We start from the raw sequence: 17326 nt of genomic DNA on the forward strand, positions 1-17326 counted from the left end.
TTTTTTTTTTTTTAGAGTGAAGAAGTGACCCACTTTCAGCTGAATAGAAGGCCACTGGGAGGGGACAGGCAGAGTGTGAGCAGGCTGAAGCTGGGTGACAGAGCTTAGAACTGTCCATCCTTGTCCTTTCTCTTCTGTTCGCCTCTCTTTCTCTGCATTTATTGCTCCCTGTGAATTAGTCATTTCCTATGGCCCAGTTTAACTCTCTCGAGTCTCATGAAACTGTCTCCATCTTTCTACTGTGCCCCTGCCTCCAGCCAGTTGGATTCCCCTATGTTCTGCCCTCCCTTGGCACCCAGCCCTCTTTAAACGGTCATTGTGCTGGCCCTTCTTGCTTTGCATGATGCCCAGGTACCACAGGCAAAACCCACACTCTGCTGGCCACCTGTCATTCAACATAAACAGTGATCTGTCAGATAGCGATTACTAGCTTCATGTCACCGAGGAGGACAATGCTGGCATCAGAATCCTTCAAACGATCTTGCTCCACATCCAACACATGGCATTACCAGGACCTCCTGCTACCAGCTGAAATGAAGCCTTATGCCACGGCAGCTGGAAGGGCCATCATCTCAATGTAGTCTCAGCTCATCTTAGGTGTGGAAAACCCAAGACTCAGTTACGGCAGAGGGCTGGGGAGGTGGCGCAGGAAGTAGACTGCTCGCCTCTTAAGCATCCAGACCCAGAAGCCACGTTAAGAAAAAGCCAGGTGTGCTGGCCTGTGTTTGTATAATCCTAGCTCTGAGAAGGTGGAGACAGGAGCATTTCCGTGACTCATCGGTGAGCCAGTCTAGTCTACTTGGTGAGTCCCTAGCCAGTGAGAGACTCCATGTCAAAAAAGAGAATGGTTGATACCTGTACCCTGGCTTCTACACACACACACACACACACACACACACACACACACACACACACTCACACACACACACATTAGCTTCATTGTTATCTTTCTGGAAGCGTAGCTCTTTAGGTGTTGAAGTAAAACCAAAAACCAAAAACCAAAAACACAACTCTTTAAGCTCTTCTCTCCGGACAGCACTGTGTCCCTTTTCCTGTAGAGAAATTTTCTTTTCTGTATCTATTTTATTTTAGGTCGCGGAGAGGAAGCTCCAAGGAAGCCCATGCCTTCCTTAGAAGTGAAACCATTTCTGATGACATCACACGCCTTCAGGATAGTATGGCCACAGAGAATGCCGCCTTGGAAAGTTTGTTTTGCTCCATGGAAGGGGCTTTTCTGTACGTCTGGGCACGTGATGGGAAGCAATTTTATCTTATCTGAAATGACTCAGACATTTGGGGAGGCCCAGAGCTCAGATAGGCCCTGGGCAGGCTGTGAGACAAAAGCCCGAAGGACTTCCTAGAGCTGTGTCAGAGCCAGGATGGAGTCACCACTCTTAACTCATCCTCTCTCCGTGACTCACTTATTGAGCAGAAGGGGGTCATGGTGAGATACGGCAGTGCTTTTGGATTGCTTGGGTGGAGTCCTCCAGGTCCTGGGCTTATGCCTACCCTCTGACAGGAGGCTGTGAACAGACATACACTGACAGAGCAACAAACACTGTGTGATGTACCGAAAGCCACAGGGACGGCACAGCTCATGAGGGGCAAGAAGGGCAAATTGAAACTTTGGGAGGCACCAAGGGGAACAGCTTGGTTCTTGAGGGGCTTTTATTCCAGTGATTAAGCTAGAAAGACTGGAAGCCACTTTGTCCAAACTGAGGGCTGGGGGTAATGCTTACATTTTCAAGGACTTAAAAATATTTTTGTTTTTGACTTTCTTTACTTTTGGTTAAATGTATGTGTCACTGTGTGTTGGGGTGCCCACCAAGGTCAAAATGTCAGATTCCCTTGGAACTGGAGGTACAGGTGCTTATGAAACCCTAGATGAGGGTGCTGGGACTTGAACTCAGGTCCTTTGGAAGAGTGGTGTGTGCTCTTCTTTGTGGTTTTTTTTTTTTTTTTTTTGCTTGTTTTGTTTTTTAAGGCAAGTTTCTTGGTGTAGTCCTGGCTAACCTGGAGAACTCTCTGTATACCAGGCTGGCCTTGAACTCACCAAGACTCACCCGCCTTTGTCTTTCTAGTGCAGGGATTAAAGGCAGGTGCCGCAGGCTCCAGGCTAGAGTGCGCTCTCCTAAGCCAGCTCTCCAGCCGGGTTTTCAGGGATGTTTGAAAGGTGATTTCAGGCTCAGTTAGTGGTAGGAGCAGTAGCTACCCAGGGGGTGCCCATGAAGGAAGGGAAGCTAGAGTTGCATCTTGAGGTACGGATAGGATCTCAGGCAAAATCTCTTCTACATAAAAGAATTATGTAGAACATAAAAGTATGTTTAAAATGAACTTCAGTCACTATTCCTAGCTATTGAAATAGTTTTTTTTTTTTTTGAGAAAAAGTCTCATGTAGCTCAGTCTGGCCGGGAACTTGGTATGTAGCCCAGGATGACTTTGAACTCTTGGCCTTTGTACCTCCACTTCCTGAGTGCTGGGATGGCAAGCTTTATATCAGGTAGACTCACTGAGCTACATCTCCCCGTCCCTCAATGATAGGACACTTGAGATAGAGAAAGGCTGAGAAGTGGCCGTGATCCCCTGACAAGGAAAGCGGGATCTCTGATCAGCCACATTCCAATGCAGAAGTGTCTTCAGTGCCTCTGAAGGTGCTGCTCTTTCCAGTTTTATGGTAGGGGGCACCGAGGGTCCAGAGCAGGGACTCATGGACAACTGTGGCTTGGGAGTAGCTTTGTGTGATGTTAAGGGTATAGAAACAGAGGTGGGAGCTTCATGGCACAAGCTGGAGGGTGAGCTCAAGGGAAAGTCAGTGCAGCTACTGGAACCATGATGGTCCTGCACGCTACAGACTGCAGGTTTGAGACGAACACCATTCATCCACACATTGGGGATGAATAACGAGTTTGGATTAACAGCATAGCTCTGGGGAGCCCACAGGCTTAGAAAGGATGGATATCAAACTGTTACACAATTCATCCCCGGGGAATAAGAATCCTGTGTATTTTGGTCCTCACCATTCTTTCTTAGGTTGCTTAATGCAAACAAATTATAATGTTTATAACAGAAAAAGATAAAGGAACACAGTGGCAGGTCTGTTCCAAGAGTTGATTGGCAGAGACTTGGTGTGAATTGATTATTTTCCTTCCACTTCCAGACTGCTAGAGGCATATGGGGGATGTCTCTGTGTAGCTCGGAGGAATGCTAAGAACAGATGGTAGAGCCAGGGGGACTCAGGAGGGCTACCCTCACCCTTATGCACCTCCTGTGCATTGTCCCAGTCACCTGTGGCACCTGGCCACCCAGCCTCATGGTCTAGAGAGGTTTTGAAGAGACTGTTGACTCTATTTTCTGGCAGTCAAATTCGGAGGCATAGGATGAGATGGACAGCACCTGAGGCAGGGTTTCCGCTCCAAACTCTCATCCAGAAGTTAAGGGTACACTAAGGATACTTGATCCTCCATGATGGAGTTTGACTGTGTGGCTGCACAGGGTTTTGATCCTCAAACAGGGCACCAATAGTTCTTAATATTCTTTTCCAGGCTAGAGTGCTTGCTGCCCTGCTTGAGCTCTTGATCAAGAACTTGCTGCCACCATCTAGATAGCTCTTCCATTCAGATGATTTGGGGACTTCTGCAGAAGGGATGAAGGTCGGAAACTCCCCTGTGTGCACAAGTCAAGGACACTGTTACTATCTATACACGCCTGCAAGGAATTGGTCGTGATTCTTATGAGAGACAGAACTTGTCTCATGCATCTTCCTCATGTGCTTCAGTGTCTCCTGACTCCTCCTGGTGAAGTGTGGGGTCAAAGGTAGTGTCTTTCCTTTCCTGTCCCCCCTCCCCTCTCTTTCCCTTATCTCTCCTCTCCTTTCACCCTCCCCTCCCCTCCTAGTCCTTCTCCTCTCCTCTCCATCTCTTTTTTCCTGTTATTTCTCCTCCTTTTCCTCTTCTCTCCCTCCTCTCTCTTTCCCTCCCTTCCCTTTCTTTTCCCTACCTTCTTCTCTTTTTTTCACTATTTTCTTTCTTTCTTTTATTCCTTTTTCTTCTTTCTTTTGTTTTCTTTCTTTCCTTCCTTCTTTCCCTCTCTTTCTTTCTTTCTTCCTTTCTTTCTTTCTTTTTTTTTTATCGTGTCAATCCAGGAGAGGAAGAGAGAGAGAGAGAGAGAGAGAGAGAGAGAGAGAGAGAGAGAGAGAGAAGGAAGAGTGTCTTTCTTTCTTTCTTTCTCTTTGTGTTTGTTTCTTTCACTCTGAAATAAGATATCATGTAGACCAGCCTGGCCTCAAGCTTGCTCTGTAGCTAAGGATGACTTGAACTCTTGATTCTCCTGCACGTACTTGGATTACAGGTGTGTACCATTACCGTGTTTTATTGGCTGCAAGGCATAAAACCCAGGGCCTTGTGTGTGTTAGGCAAGTACTCTACCAACTGAACCACATCGCCAGCCCTCCAAGTGCTTTCTAGAGCACTAACTGTCACTTAGGAAAGTTACATAATCGTTTTTATGCCTCGGTTTTGTCACCTATAAAATTGGGGATTGTGTTAAATAGTACCTGCATCTTAGGATTCCTGTGGGAATTGTGAGACCAGGCACATGATGTCAACACCGTACCCAGCCTTCAATAAGCACTCAATAAATACTAGTGATTATTGTTGATTTGCTCTTGCTACCCATGCTGAGATGGGGCATCATGAGAGAGGGCAGAGAGAAGGCTGGGGAAGGATTATTACACTGCAGTATCAAACATCTGTGTGAAATGTGTGTTCTGCAAGCGCCAGAGGAGGAGGTTCCCTCTTCCGAATTCCTTCTTTCTCTGGGAAATGTCATGTGTGTTTGCAAAGACACATAATTTAGGACTGGCTAACCAGTGTCAGTGCATAGCAATATGGAGGAGGGTAGGAATGAAGGGACCCATAACAGTGACAATCTTGAGAGAGCAATGACTGAGCTGAAACTGATGCTGCAGCAGGTGAGGATTTCCAGATACCTGGACACTTCACAAGACAGCAGAATTAAATGGGCAATGTGGTTTTGTGGATGATGGTGTACTGAGTGCACAGCTTGATGCTTACACAGATGTGTATATAGGTGCGCAATGCATGAGCAAACATAGCCAAGGAAGAAAACAGCTGAAAGGGCTTAGAGCACATTCTCTCTCTCTCTCTCTCTCTCTCTCTCTCTCTCTCTCTCTCTCTCTCTCTCTCTCCTCTTCCACTTTCCCTTTTTAGGGCTGAAGAGAACAGCCACTCTATATACTCACTGTATACCCTAGGCTGGCCTAGAACTCACTATGTAGTCCAGGCTGGCCTTGAATTCATGGTAATCCTTCTGCCTCAGCTTTCCAAATGCTGCGATTACAGGTATCTCCTCTTTGATCCCTGATAGAGAGGAAAGACTTCTAGCTCAGTACCCACAAAACTCCCCGAGTATGTAAGTTTGAGAGATTAAAGTCACTGTTGCTGTAGGCAAGGATGTCTGGCTTCTTCCTAGCATTAGACTGTTTAAAAAGGAGGCTGTGTGTATATAGTATAAGGATACAATGATTCAGAGGGGCCAGTGAGATGGCTGCGGTGGTAAAAGTGCTTAACACTATGTCTCACAACTTGAGTTTGAGCCGTGGAACCCACATGGTGAAAGGAAAGAACAGATCCTTGCAAGTTGCCCTATAACCTCCATAGCTTGTGCTGTGGCCTATACATGTTTGCACACACATAAATAAGTGTGCACAAAACAAACAAGCATAGTCACTTAAAAATAATTAGCCACAAGAGGAAGAATGTCTACCTCTTGAGAAGAATACGTGATAAGTCTCTGTAATCTCCAAGGCCTGATGGGAAATTGCCAACTCCTCCTCATTATGTAGGCCAGGTGGTTTTGAACTCATGTCCTTCTTTCTCAGCGTCCCCTGTGCTAGGATCACAGGCACACATCACAGTACCTGGCTTTACCCTGTGATAATCTGTCAGGTTTCTTGCATCACCCAAAGGCTAACCACATTTTCCTTCTAAGCCTCAGTTCTTTCATCTCTGCTGTGGGGTAGGTACTACTGTCCTGGAACTGTTTTTCTAATGGGATTGGGTGATTGGGCAGCTTACTCTGCAAACTGAGGTGCTACTGCAGGAGCAGGGCAGCTTGCCGCAGTCCTCTGGAGCTGGGGAGGGCTGCAGAAGAGAACACATAGTGACAAACACACACAGAACAGAGTAGTCGCTCTCATGGGTATGAGTTAGCAACAGACTCCCTGGAAAGGTGGTTAAGTCAAAGGGGTGCAGAAGGAAGGACATGGTCCTGGGGACAGAACAATGGTGGGATGGTGGAGAGCCTTCCAAACCTCTGGGAGTCCCAAGCAAGACTCTAGTGAATGCTGGATCAGGTGCCTAGGAAGCTGGGTGAGTGATCCGATTCCTTCCCCCCTTCCCCAGTCCTTTCTGACATCAGATTCACTGCTCCCTCAGTCTCCACATATGCTCATTGCAGTGTCCTAAGTCCTCTGGGGCCCAGATGCCATTCCCATCCATTGGGTGCCTCTCTTTCTCTCTGCATCCTTCTATTGCATGACTGTGGTGTGTGGATGAGAGCTGCAGTTGCACAAAAGCTCAGGGACTGCAGCACCATCTCAGGATAGGGTTGGGTGCTCAGGAGAGGAGCTCTGTCATGAGTTGTGCTTATGTTTAGGAGAGGGAGGCAGAACTTCAAGGGAGACACCATGCATCATCAGGGCATACAGGTTTTGCACAGAACACACAGGGCGTAAGTTTAGGGGATGATGTGTGACTGATGGGAGTCCTGTCCCCTGCAAGCAACTTCTTTATCTTTTCTTTATATTTGCAAAGTGAAAGAGCTTCTCCACATGCAGCCTCAGTGGGGATAGCCCAGGACCTTGCTACCCCTACCTTCTATCTATCTTAGCCTTTGGGTCATGAGACGGTGTGCAGAAAGACTGATTCTTAGTCCCCAGACCTCAGAAGCATCTCCAGCAAGGCTCTTGGCACCTGCTGTGCACCGGAAGTTTGAAAAGCTTCAATGTAAAGTCCTCTGTGAGCAATTCAGTCTCTGGTTCCGTCCCAGGAGAGCCTGACACTGTAGTCTGGTGAGGAATCTGTATTTTACTTTTAAAATGTTGCTACTTTGTGACACTAGGGGACTCTACTCAATGCTTTATCCACCAAGCCACTTCCCGCCCCCAGCTGTTTAAATCTGAAAACTATCTTTATGTTTGATTGACATATGCAAAACTGTCCATATGTACACGACCCGAAGGGTTTGGAGATCTGTGTGCACTTGTGAGGTTATCGATCCCCCAATTCTCTCTGTCACCCCCAGCCTTGGCTGTTGCCCCTTCATGTGTTATTATTTACACGTAAGAACTTTGTGTTATTATTTACTACGTAAGAACACTTTATGTAGTTCAAACCTCTCAATGTCTTGGGATCTGTCTCTTTGACAGACCTGTCTCAACTAGTTTTGCCAGGTCAGTTTCGAGATCTGCTCAGTTCGAGTTCACGATGCTTTAGACTCCTTAACTTGGAGGGACAGTGTGACCCTCTGCAGTGAACGGGTGTAGCTCCTGAGGATGGGAAATGGCTGGGGTGTCCTGTAAGAGGGAGAGAGGACTGCGGCCCACCTCCTGGCTGTCAACAGCACCCTGTTAAGACGCTAAACTCATTTAGTAACAGATCCTACAGAACAGGCAGATTCAAAGGCTGAGAGTGGTAATCTAATTGTGCCGAATTAGCTTCAGACAATATCAACTTCAGGAAACCACAAAGGGATCTTTAGACGCCATTTCAAAAGCTTTGGCGCTTGCAGACACCCCTCTTAAGAGCTCACATTCCAGAGCCTGGGCTCTGTGGGCTAAGCCCCCTCTCCTAGCCTCCAGCCACTGTTCCCTTCTAACTGTCTTCTCAATGAAGTTGCTGGCACCCTGGCGTGTCTTTGGTTGTGTGTTAGGCTTTACAGGGAATGGGTTTGTGGAGACAGCTGGAGTTCAGGGCAGAGAGGCTGTAAGTGCCAGGAACAATAATGGTGCCTGTGGCTTTATTTGTGGATTGGTAAATTTTCTTCTGTGTCCTTCGGGTGCATTCCGAAGCCCGTTTCCTTCCTTAACTGCGGGTTTTTATATGACTGAGGTGGCTTCCTTTTACTAATCCTTTGCCACATTGTGTGCGTGTAGGTTCGTTGCCCAATTTAGTTATTATCTGATCTATTTAGAAGAATGAGAAAAATATCACCAAGTATGTGCTCTTGGCCTGATTGAGCCCCAACATTTCAGGAGATAATTTGGGAGCCAGGATGAGAGGAGCTGTAAGCGTTGTCAGGGTTGTCTCTGACCTGTACTTCACTTATTCTTTTGCAAGGAATCACTTACAAATTCATAATATATAGAAGCAGTGTAAATTTCTATATCCCCAGGCAAGTAGATTCCAGTCCCCTTTCCTGACCTCCATGACCATTGTGGCAACTCCTGCACCACTCAGTAGAGATTCCAGAAAGTTCTTAGTTCCCTAGAGCCAGAATTTCTGTGCGCATTAAAAAGGACTCTATGCGCTTGCAGTCGCATAGGCTAAATCAAAGCTAGTGTTTCCCAAAACGGAGGCTGTGGGTACATCAGAGGTACGTGCGATCTTAAGGAAGACTTGGAATCTACATAAAATGTCTCAGAGACTATAGCCAGTTTTGTATTTACCTCTGCCCAAACCTTATGGGCTGACTAGGAAACACCATAGGTCCTTGGCGTTGTTTTATCTTGGATCAACTCAGTGAGAGACATTCCTTGTTCTGTGATGGTTTCTAACAGTTGTGTGTCCTCTTGGCTAATAATGGCAATGAGTAAATGAGTCAAGAATGGGTTCAGTAAACAACTAAAAAATTAGGCTTCTCCTTGGGGGGAGGGCATAAAATGTTAAACCGTCACGGAAAGAAAGAAGATAATCTGACTTCCTCAAATCATTTTTCAGATAAGGTAGTGGTGGAGCATCTCATCACTCTGAACATTCCTTAGCCTAGGAAGGTAAGACATTTATAGTCTTTGTCAGTCACCACGGTCACCTTAGGGGAGCTGTTCATTGAGGTCCTCAGTTCTTTCTGACTTCTGAGGCTGGGAGTAGCTGGCAACAGCTATCATCATCATCATCATCATCATCATCATCATCATCATCATCACCATCACCGTCATCATCATCATCATCATCATCATCATCATCATCACCACCACCACCACCACCACCACCACCACCACCACCACCACCACCACCACCACCACCACCACCATCATCATCACTATTATTGTGGTAATAGTTGGGATATGCTGCAGTGACTTTAACCCTAACTGTACTAATATGGGGAAAGATTGGGAGAAGGGTCACAGAGTGTTCCCAAGGTCATGCTGAAATAGTTAAATTCCAGATCCCAGGTCTGCTGCGGCTGAGGTCGCACTATCTAAAGCACAGCACTTAAAACCCTGCAGAAGAACCTTCGAGCCGGGCTCACAGGAGACAGTGCCATCCATCTTAGAAATCATAACGTTAATGGCACCACATCAGTGTGGTGCTGTCATAGGCTCTGTTCACAGACCGCCTGGAGGCAAGCATTGCAGACCCTCTGCTGTAGGAGAAAAGGTTCTTCTCTGCAGGGATGGCATGTGTCACTGCAGAATAGCTGGTTTTGAACGGGACACACAATCACATGATTAGTTAATACCTGGTGAAGGCAGGGTAGCCACTGGGGCCAGTTCATCCGGAACCTTTGTGAAAAGGGAGACCCATCTTTGATAATGGGTTGCTCAGAGGCTGAGGAAAACTAACAAGGGTTGGGTTTAGCCATCTGAGTTGAAAATAGAGTCCCACATGGGAGAGCCTTCTTATGACTGTGCTGCAGGATGAGAGCAGAGTTGACTCTGGAAGTCAGAACCCATGCCCCACAGCTGTTCCACTCTCTCCCCTGCCCCATTTAGCTGCGGCCTTTCATAAGACCATCCCTAAGATAAATTTCCCAAATATGCAGATGTTATGTGCAGATTTACAATTCCATTTATTGGCCTTGTTCAAACTGCCGGTTGGGAATGAAATCACGACATTTCTTTCCCATCTTTCCTAAGCCTCCAGAGGGCAGGTGGCCTGATTGACAGTTTGGCTGTCCCTGATGCAGACTTGCCCCGAAGGCTTAGTTCCTTAGGAAAAAGTCCTTGGGTCATTTCAGAAACTTCTAGATGCGTTTTTTTAGTACCCCAAAAATACAGTGGAAGGACTTGGGGAGAACACAGATGTTACCAGGGAGAAAGATCAAGGTGGTTGTCTGCCCTTCTTGGTAAGCTTGGGAACCTTTCCAGGAGGGCCTATCTCAGGAAAATCATTATTTATCTTTCCACAGGGATAGAGATATTAAACAATGTATTTATCATGTTCTTTCTCATCCTAGAATTGAAAGAAACATCTTCATTTCAACGTTTTGATCGACTTTCTTAGCAAGTGATTGACACACAGGGTCTAAAACCTCAGCACCAGACATCATCTACCGGGATGGGAAATGCAAGAGGGACATAAAGAAAAAGTGCTGATCTTCTGGAAAATCACCCATGATTTGGTTCACACCATTCTGTCTTTATTCCTTGCTGAGCTCAAACTAGACCCTGTCTATTTCAGTGGGACATGCTGTGTATTTTACCAGGGGTCGTTACCTCAAACAAACTCGACTTTTTCATTATTATGATTAGTGCATCAGAGCGGCTGATTAAAAACTTATTTATTTTTATTGTCCTTCAAGACTTGGAAAATCCTGTCTCTTCACACTGTACCCTGGGGTAGTTTGCAGTGTCCGGAGACATTTTTGATTGTCATGATCAGGGAGAAAAACGCTACTGGCACCAGACAGACTGCTAGGATGCACAGGGCAGATGTCATGACAAAGAATTACAAGGATCAAACTGCCAAAGGTGCAGGGGCTGAGAAACATTCTTATAGCTCATGTCTGTCTGAGTTATTGAGGGGGCAAGGAACTGTTGGGGTTATATTAGTCTTGTCCTTGCAATAAGCCTCTGTCAGGGCTCTGGGGATCAAAGCCATGCTCCCTTTGGTTTCAAGGTATGTTGAATAGGGAATGTGTTATTAAAGGAATATTAGTTTTAGCCCATGTCAATATAAGGCCCTCCCAAGTGACACACAATTTCTGTTGTTGGATCACAGGGTGTCGCATATTAAATTTAAAACGTTAGGCTGTTTAACATGAAGGCAGGAACTTCAGCCAAATTGCTTCCAAGCATTGGTGGGGACACGGCTACTGAGCACTGCATTGACGCTGTCCCCTAGGACCCCAGCTGCCTTTCCAAGGCCTCCATTCACTTCCTGCATTGGTAGCACGTGAGGCTCCAGCACCACTCACTTCAGATGTTTTTGTTTGTTTTGTTGTTGATGTTGCTTCCTTGCTGGTTGCCTACAGATGGGCCTTAGGTATCGCCCTGGTGGCCCCCGTGTTTTTCCGCAATCTCAAACAGGTGAGCGGCAAGCCTCCCTTGATCTAAGAAGGGCCTGGGCCCTGGGAATATAAACTGTCTCATTCTAACTCCAAGCTTGTCCCTTGGTGAGAAGGAGTAGTTATGCTCACGAAACCTGCAAGGGAACTCGGCTGGCCTCTGTTTACCTCTACCTCTGATTCTAAGGCATTTTGTGTGTCTCGCCTAAAATTTAAAAGATGAAAGAATTAGAGATGTAAATGCCATTTGAACAAGGACATCTTCCTTGGTTAACTCCCCTGTGACCCCCTTTCATCTCTCTGGGAAATTGCAAAGGGTCTGAACATTAACTCCTGAAACGAAGCAGCCGTCCTCTTGCTTCGGTAGTGCCGCTGCCGCCGCAGCAGCATGATCCGGATCTCTCTAGTCATGCCTCTTGTTTCCTCACAAGCACAGCGAGTTCTCGATCATGCCCACTGCTGCTCGCATGTGCCTTCTTCACCCACACAGGGGAAGGGAGACTCTGCTGGGCCACCACCAGTTCACTTGAGGAATTAACACAGCGGAGCCTCACCCTTATCTGAGCGATTACAATGCAGACCTTTTAGACCGATTCTCCTTTTTTTGTGAAAGCTCATGTCTGGGGGAGGGAAATGAAGGATTGCATCAAGAAAAAAGGAATGGGGGTGGGTAGAGGACAAGACTCTTCTAGTCCTCCCACTTCACCCGTTCCACAAAGTAGGTAAATCTCACAAGGCCCTTAAAAAAATATTTGGCTATTTACGTTCTAAGCTGCGGTTGGGACAGTGGGATGCTAAAGAATTATTTTAAGAGGGCATTAAAAGCTTTAGCAATGGGTAACCCTGGGAAGTGAGGGGTGTCTTTTCTTCATCATCTCTAGAAGAAGAGAGACTCAGATTCAGAAACTGTCACTTGGAAGAGAAGGCCTCATTCGTACCACCGACCAATGGATCAGTCAAACCAGCAACTCCTTGCAGTATCATAAAATCACACTTACGTTCCGTTTTACGATCAGAGGAGATCTTATTTGGTGATCGTTTAGTTTTTAGAACAAGCGGAGTGGGTTCTTTTTTCAAATGCCTATTAACTCACCACAGTGGTAAAACATTAGAAGCAGACACGCTAGGATGAGGAAGATTAATGATCTCTGCAGAGCTGGGAAGAATATTTTTCAATTCACATAGAAGGAATTTATCATCACCACCTCTGAAGATGGCATGATTTGCCCATTTGCAAAAGGCCTATCTGTTTCAATACTTCCTAAAGATGTAATTTTTCACTTTTCACTTGGACTAACACAAGAATGCCAAGCCTGTAAGCAGAGAATTAGGAGTCAGTGAGTGGGTGAGGGGAGCCTAGGGATAGGCATCCATTCATAAATAAGAACTGCCCATTGGAGTAGCGGAGGGTCTGCTGTAACAGAGTTTGGAAAGAAGCATGTAACAGGGAGGATGGAGTCAAAGTTTTAAAAGGAAAATATTTTCTAGTGTCTATTCTTAAATAGGTCTGATGTGCACTTATGTTAGGGCTTTGCAAGCTGAGGTCATAACTGCGATATTCCCCAGCTCCAAACTACAGAAACCCCTGACCCCGAAGAAAAACAACAAAAAGAGAGACAGAATGCTCTGTTTTGTGCCCAGCCAGTCCAACTGCAACCTTCCGCGTCACCGCTAGTTGTCACTTCGCTCCCAGACGGGAGACCCGGGGTTTCCAGCACTGCGGTTTGAGAGAATGCGGTCCCAATTAAACTAAAAAACTCGTAAAGCTTCCCCTTAAGTCCGTAGTCGAGTGAAGGGTAATGAGCAGAGGGGTAAGGGGCCTGGGGGGCCCAGTTTTGCGGGGAGCGCAGCAGGCAGAGAGACCGCAAAGAACAGACAAACCGCTGCCGGAGCAGCCACTGTCTGGGACCTACACGCACCAGCCAGACACCCTGCGGGTGGGGGGTGGGGGAAGGAGAGGAATGGAAGGGCCTTCAGCACACAGCACCCCCTCCCCAGTTGATGAGGCCGCGGTAGAGTCAGCCTCTTCACTCTTCCTGAACCCCCTTTGCACCATAAGCATAGTGGTCAGTATAGAAAATCGCGTACCTGAAGAATACAATGGTCTCCCAAAGGTAGAATCGCAGAGTGTTGAAGCTGTACATCTTCCAGATTCTTGTGCTGTAAAGTCCACGAGTTATGGGGGTGCAAAGATGTTTCCGATGGGCACTTACGAAGCCGGAGAACGCCACTGGGGGTAATAATCCAGATGTTTAAGGGGGCAGGGAATAGAGGGACGAGGTGGCAGAGCTGGGGGGAGAATTGCAGCCAGGCAGCTAAGGTACCGCGGACAGCGGCGGTCGTGCAGGTTCAGCACCACGGAGAGCGTCCAGCCCGGCTGCGGGCGGGAAGAGCGCGGCTGAAGCTTTACTCGCTGGAGGCTCCCTGCGGCGCTGGGAGGCACGTTCGGGGGTGGGTATATTTTCTTCTTTTCTTTTCTTTCTTTCTTCTTCTTTTTACCCTTGTTTTTCTGTCGAGATGGTCAGCTCCATGAAAGGAAGAAATCCGTGGGGATCAGAGCCCTGGCCTCGGACCCTTAGACCCGGCTGGCATCTTCTTTCTGGCCCAGGGCTGGCCCGAGGGGTTTTAGGGGTTGGAGGGGCGGGGGTGGAGCAGGTGACGGTGCTGGCTTCAGTTAGCTGTCGGAGAGTGTGCCAGGCTGGCGCATCGCGACCGAGTCCCGAAATCTCGTTCCCCTGCCTCCGTTCCTGTCTGCTGTCGCCTTGCAGTCCGTGTTCTCTGGTCCCCGCCGAATAAGTTGGGATCGCTGCAGAAAAGGTGTCCCATTGCTTGGGGCTGCAGGAGCAAAAGAGCCCACCACAACTTTCAGGGGCTGCTCGGGTCCATGGCTTCCCAGCAGGGCTCAAAAGCCCAAGCTTTCAGAGGCATTTTGAATTTCTAAGCTCACCCATCTTGTTCTGGCCAGACTCCTTCAGATCTTTAGACTTTCTTACTGCATTAATTTAACAAACTGGCGGCCGGCTGTAGAGGATGGTGGGGGCGAGGACCGGACGGGAGGGGGTGGAGAGGGGAAAATGGGGGGAAAAACTCCTTAGAAGCTTCAAACCCTCCCACTCGGGGTGTTCATTGGCCCGCAGCTGCAAAAACCATATCTTCTCTCCAGGTTCGGCCAATTGCACGATAGGCTCTGGGTTGAGTTTAACCCTTGGAGTGCTGGCAGAGACCAGCCTCCTGCACTTTCCAGGCATCAGGGTCTTTGCAGGTCTTCTTCTGTCGCTCCAGAGAGGTCATGCAATTTATCTTTTAAGTCTTTCAAAATCCTTACCTTGATTTCTTTTTTAAATAGCTGTATGTAAGTAAGACACCTCGAGCCTCAGTCCAGATGTGCTGGGGCAGACTCTGTTTATTATTTTTCCATTAATTTGTTTATTCATTTTACATCCCAGCCACAGCTCCCTCTTCCTCCTCTCCTCCAAGTCCCACTCTCACACCCTCTCACCAGAGAAGGAAATGCCCCTCATGGGTACCAGCCAGTCCTGACCTATCAAGTCACAGCAGGACTAAGAGTATCCTCTCCCACTGAGGCCAGAGAAGGCAGTCCAGTTAGGGGAAGGTATTCAAAGGCAGACAACCGAGTCAGAGACAGCCCCTGCTGCTCCAATTGTTCAGGGAGCCACATGGAGACCAAGCTGCACATCTGCTAGATATGTGTAGGGGACCTAGGTCCAGCCCATTCCTGTTCTCTGGTTGGTGCTTCAGTCTCTGTGAGCCTCCATGGGCCCAGGTTAGTTGACTCTTCATGTTTTCTTGTGGTGCCCTCCGGCTCCCTCAGTTTTCCCCCATACTCTCCCACAAGATTCCACAAGCTCTGCCTAATATTTCATTGTGGGTCTCTGCATCTGTGTCCATTTTAAAAGGGTCAATGGAACCAGATCCCTCAGTTTTGTTAAAGTGCTGAAGGTATAATATTTGGGCCCAGAAGTCTTAAGAAGAAAGGTCTGTTGGATAGAGTGAGTCTCCTTCTGGGATCATTGTGGTAGGAAAATTCAGGGAAAATTTCTTAGTTTCTAGGGCTAAAGGGGAGCTGACGTCTCTTTAGAAAGAGATAGAAGACACGCTGACTGTTCCATCAGAGCAGAGGACGTTTGATTCGCATCAGATAGGCTGGGGAAACTGGGCTCCAAATGAATGGGAGAGCCAAGGAGGGCCTGCGTGTGTTCCTATGGCACCCCCTCCCCAATTCTTCTTCACCTGCCTTTTTCTCTACCTTATCTGACTTTCAGAAATGAGATATACGTTTCACAGTTGAGCCCATCTGGAGAGGTAGAGTTAATCAGATTTTCTCTCAGCTAGGGGACTTTAGTGGATTAATAGCCTCTGCAGGATTTTCTGGACCGCTGGAACTCACTGGGATTCTAGGGGCTCTCCGTTTCAATGCTGCCTAGAAGACAGGCCTTCTGTTTCCCCAGCATATTCAGGAATTCCTTACTTGGGGCCATGGTTCTCTGTTCTCTGCAAGTTCAGGTCCTTTCCCAAGCAAAGCTTCCTTTCCCAGTGCAGGACGAGACTAGCAGAACTCTACTCTCTTGTACTGGAGAAGCAGGTGTCAGAAGGCTCTTTCATAGTTTTTCTACACTGGGGCTTGCTCTCTCTCTCTCTCTCTCTCTCTCTCTCTCTCTCTCTCTCTCTCTCTCTCATTGCCTTGGCTGGCATAGAACTTAAAACTGGAACTAGATATGTCGACCAAGCTGGCCTTAAACTCACAGAGATCTACCTGATTCTGCCTTCTGAGTGCTGGGACCCAAACCATGCACTACCATGCCTAGCCTAAAAAGTGTGTATACTCCCTTGTGTATAATTTATTTTTGATTTGTCTTCTGCATTAATTCTAAAGTGAACTCAAAGATTTTATTTGTATTTATATATTTTTGCAATTGGTTTCTGTCCACAGATATTTTTGTGTTCATAGATGCGTGCTTGTGTCACGTGTATGTATCAACATGTGTCAGTGCGTGGGTACCCCAGAGACATTAAAACAAACAATAAGTCAGCAACTGTATTCTTGCTCCGTCTGACTGGGAAACATGAGCACAGCTGGAGATGAATACAAAATCTAGCATTTTCTGTTACTTCCCTGGTGTGTGTGTGTGTGTGTGTGTGTGTGTGTGTGTGTGTGTGTGTGTTGCTGATGGTGAGTGTGACTATTTCCCAGCTTGTGGCCTAAGCAAGAGAAGAGAGAGACTATGGCTACAAAAGAGAAGCAGTTGTGTTCTGTTGGCTATGAGGTGACACTCTCGTTCAGTCTACACATGAGTTGACCATGTTTCAGGCATGGGATAAATGGTGGTCTGAACTCCTGGGATATGCAGCTGCTTCAGAGACTCATGAGAAAAGCCAGGTAGCTAAGGGTCTGCATAGCCTATTAACTTTTTTTGAAGAACCAACTCTTTGGTTGATTTTAGGTATTATTACTTTTTATACTCAATTGCATTAGTTTCTTCCCAAGCATCAACCTCTGGGATGACATGCAAATAAAAATTCCTGTGCAGTTGAGAAAAGAATCAGCAGAGTGAACAGACAATCTATAGGACAGTAGAGAATCCTTACTAACAACACTCCAGACAAGAGGCCACTATCCAGAATTCACAAAGAATTGCAGAAAATAAATCCCAAGGAAACAAAACTACCAAAACGGATAAGTGAATAATTGATTAGGCAGTCTTCAAAAAACAAAACAAAACAAAAACCCCAAACTCCCCACAAATAGTCAATAACTGTTTTAAAAGTATTGAGTAGTCCCAGCTGTCAGGGGAATGGAAATTAAAACCACTTTGTTATACTCACTCAGTCAGAATGGCTA

The 17326-nt window shown here is 46.9% G+C and overlaps 1 protein-coding gene across 3 annotated transcripts in view; it reads right to left on the reverse strand.

Annotated features, from left to right (window-relative positions):
- The window catches only part of Glra1 (glycine receptor alpha 1), a 90956-nt gene extending 77163 nt beyond the window's left edge, over positions 1–13793 (reverse strand). The window contains exon 1 of one of the 3 annotated variants that reach the window (XM_032912479.1): positions 13555–13793. In XM_032912479.1, the coding sequence (XP_032768370.1) occupies positions 13555–13610 (56 nt within the window). In that variant the 5' untranslated portion in view covers positions 13611–13793. The remainder of the gene's footprint in view (positions 1–13554) is intronic. The other 2 variants (XM_032912478.1, XM_032912480.1) reach the window with 2 other exon arrangements.
- Positions 13794–17326: the final 3533 nt, after the last annotated feature.

The sequence above is a fragment of the Rattus rattus genome, chromosome 9 (assembly GCF_011064425.1).
Source record: "Rattus rattus isolate New Zealand chromosome 9, Rrattus_CSIRO_v1, whole genome shotgun sequence".
NCBI lineage: Eukaryota > Metazoa > Chordata > Mammalia > Rodentia > Muridae > Rattus > Rattus rattus.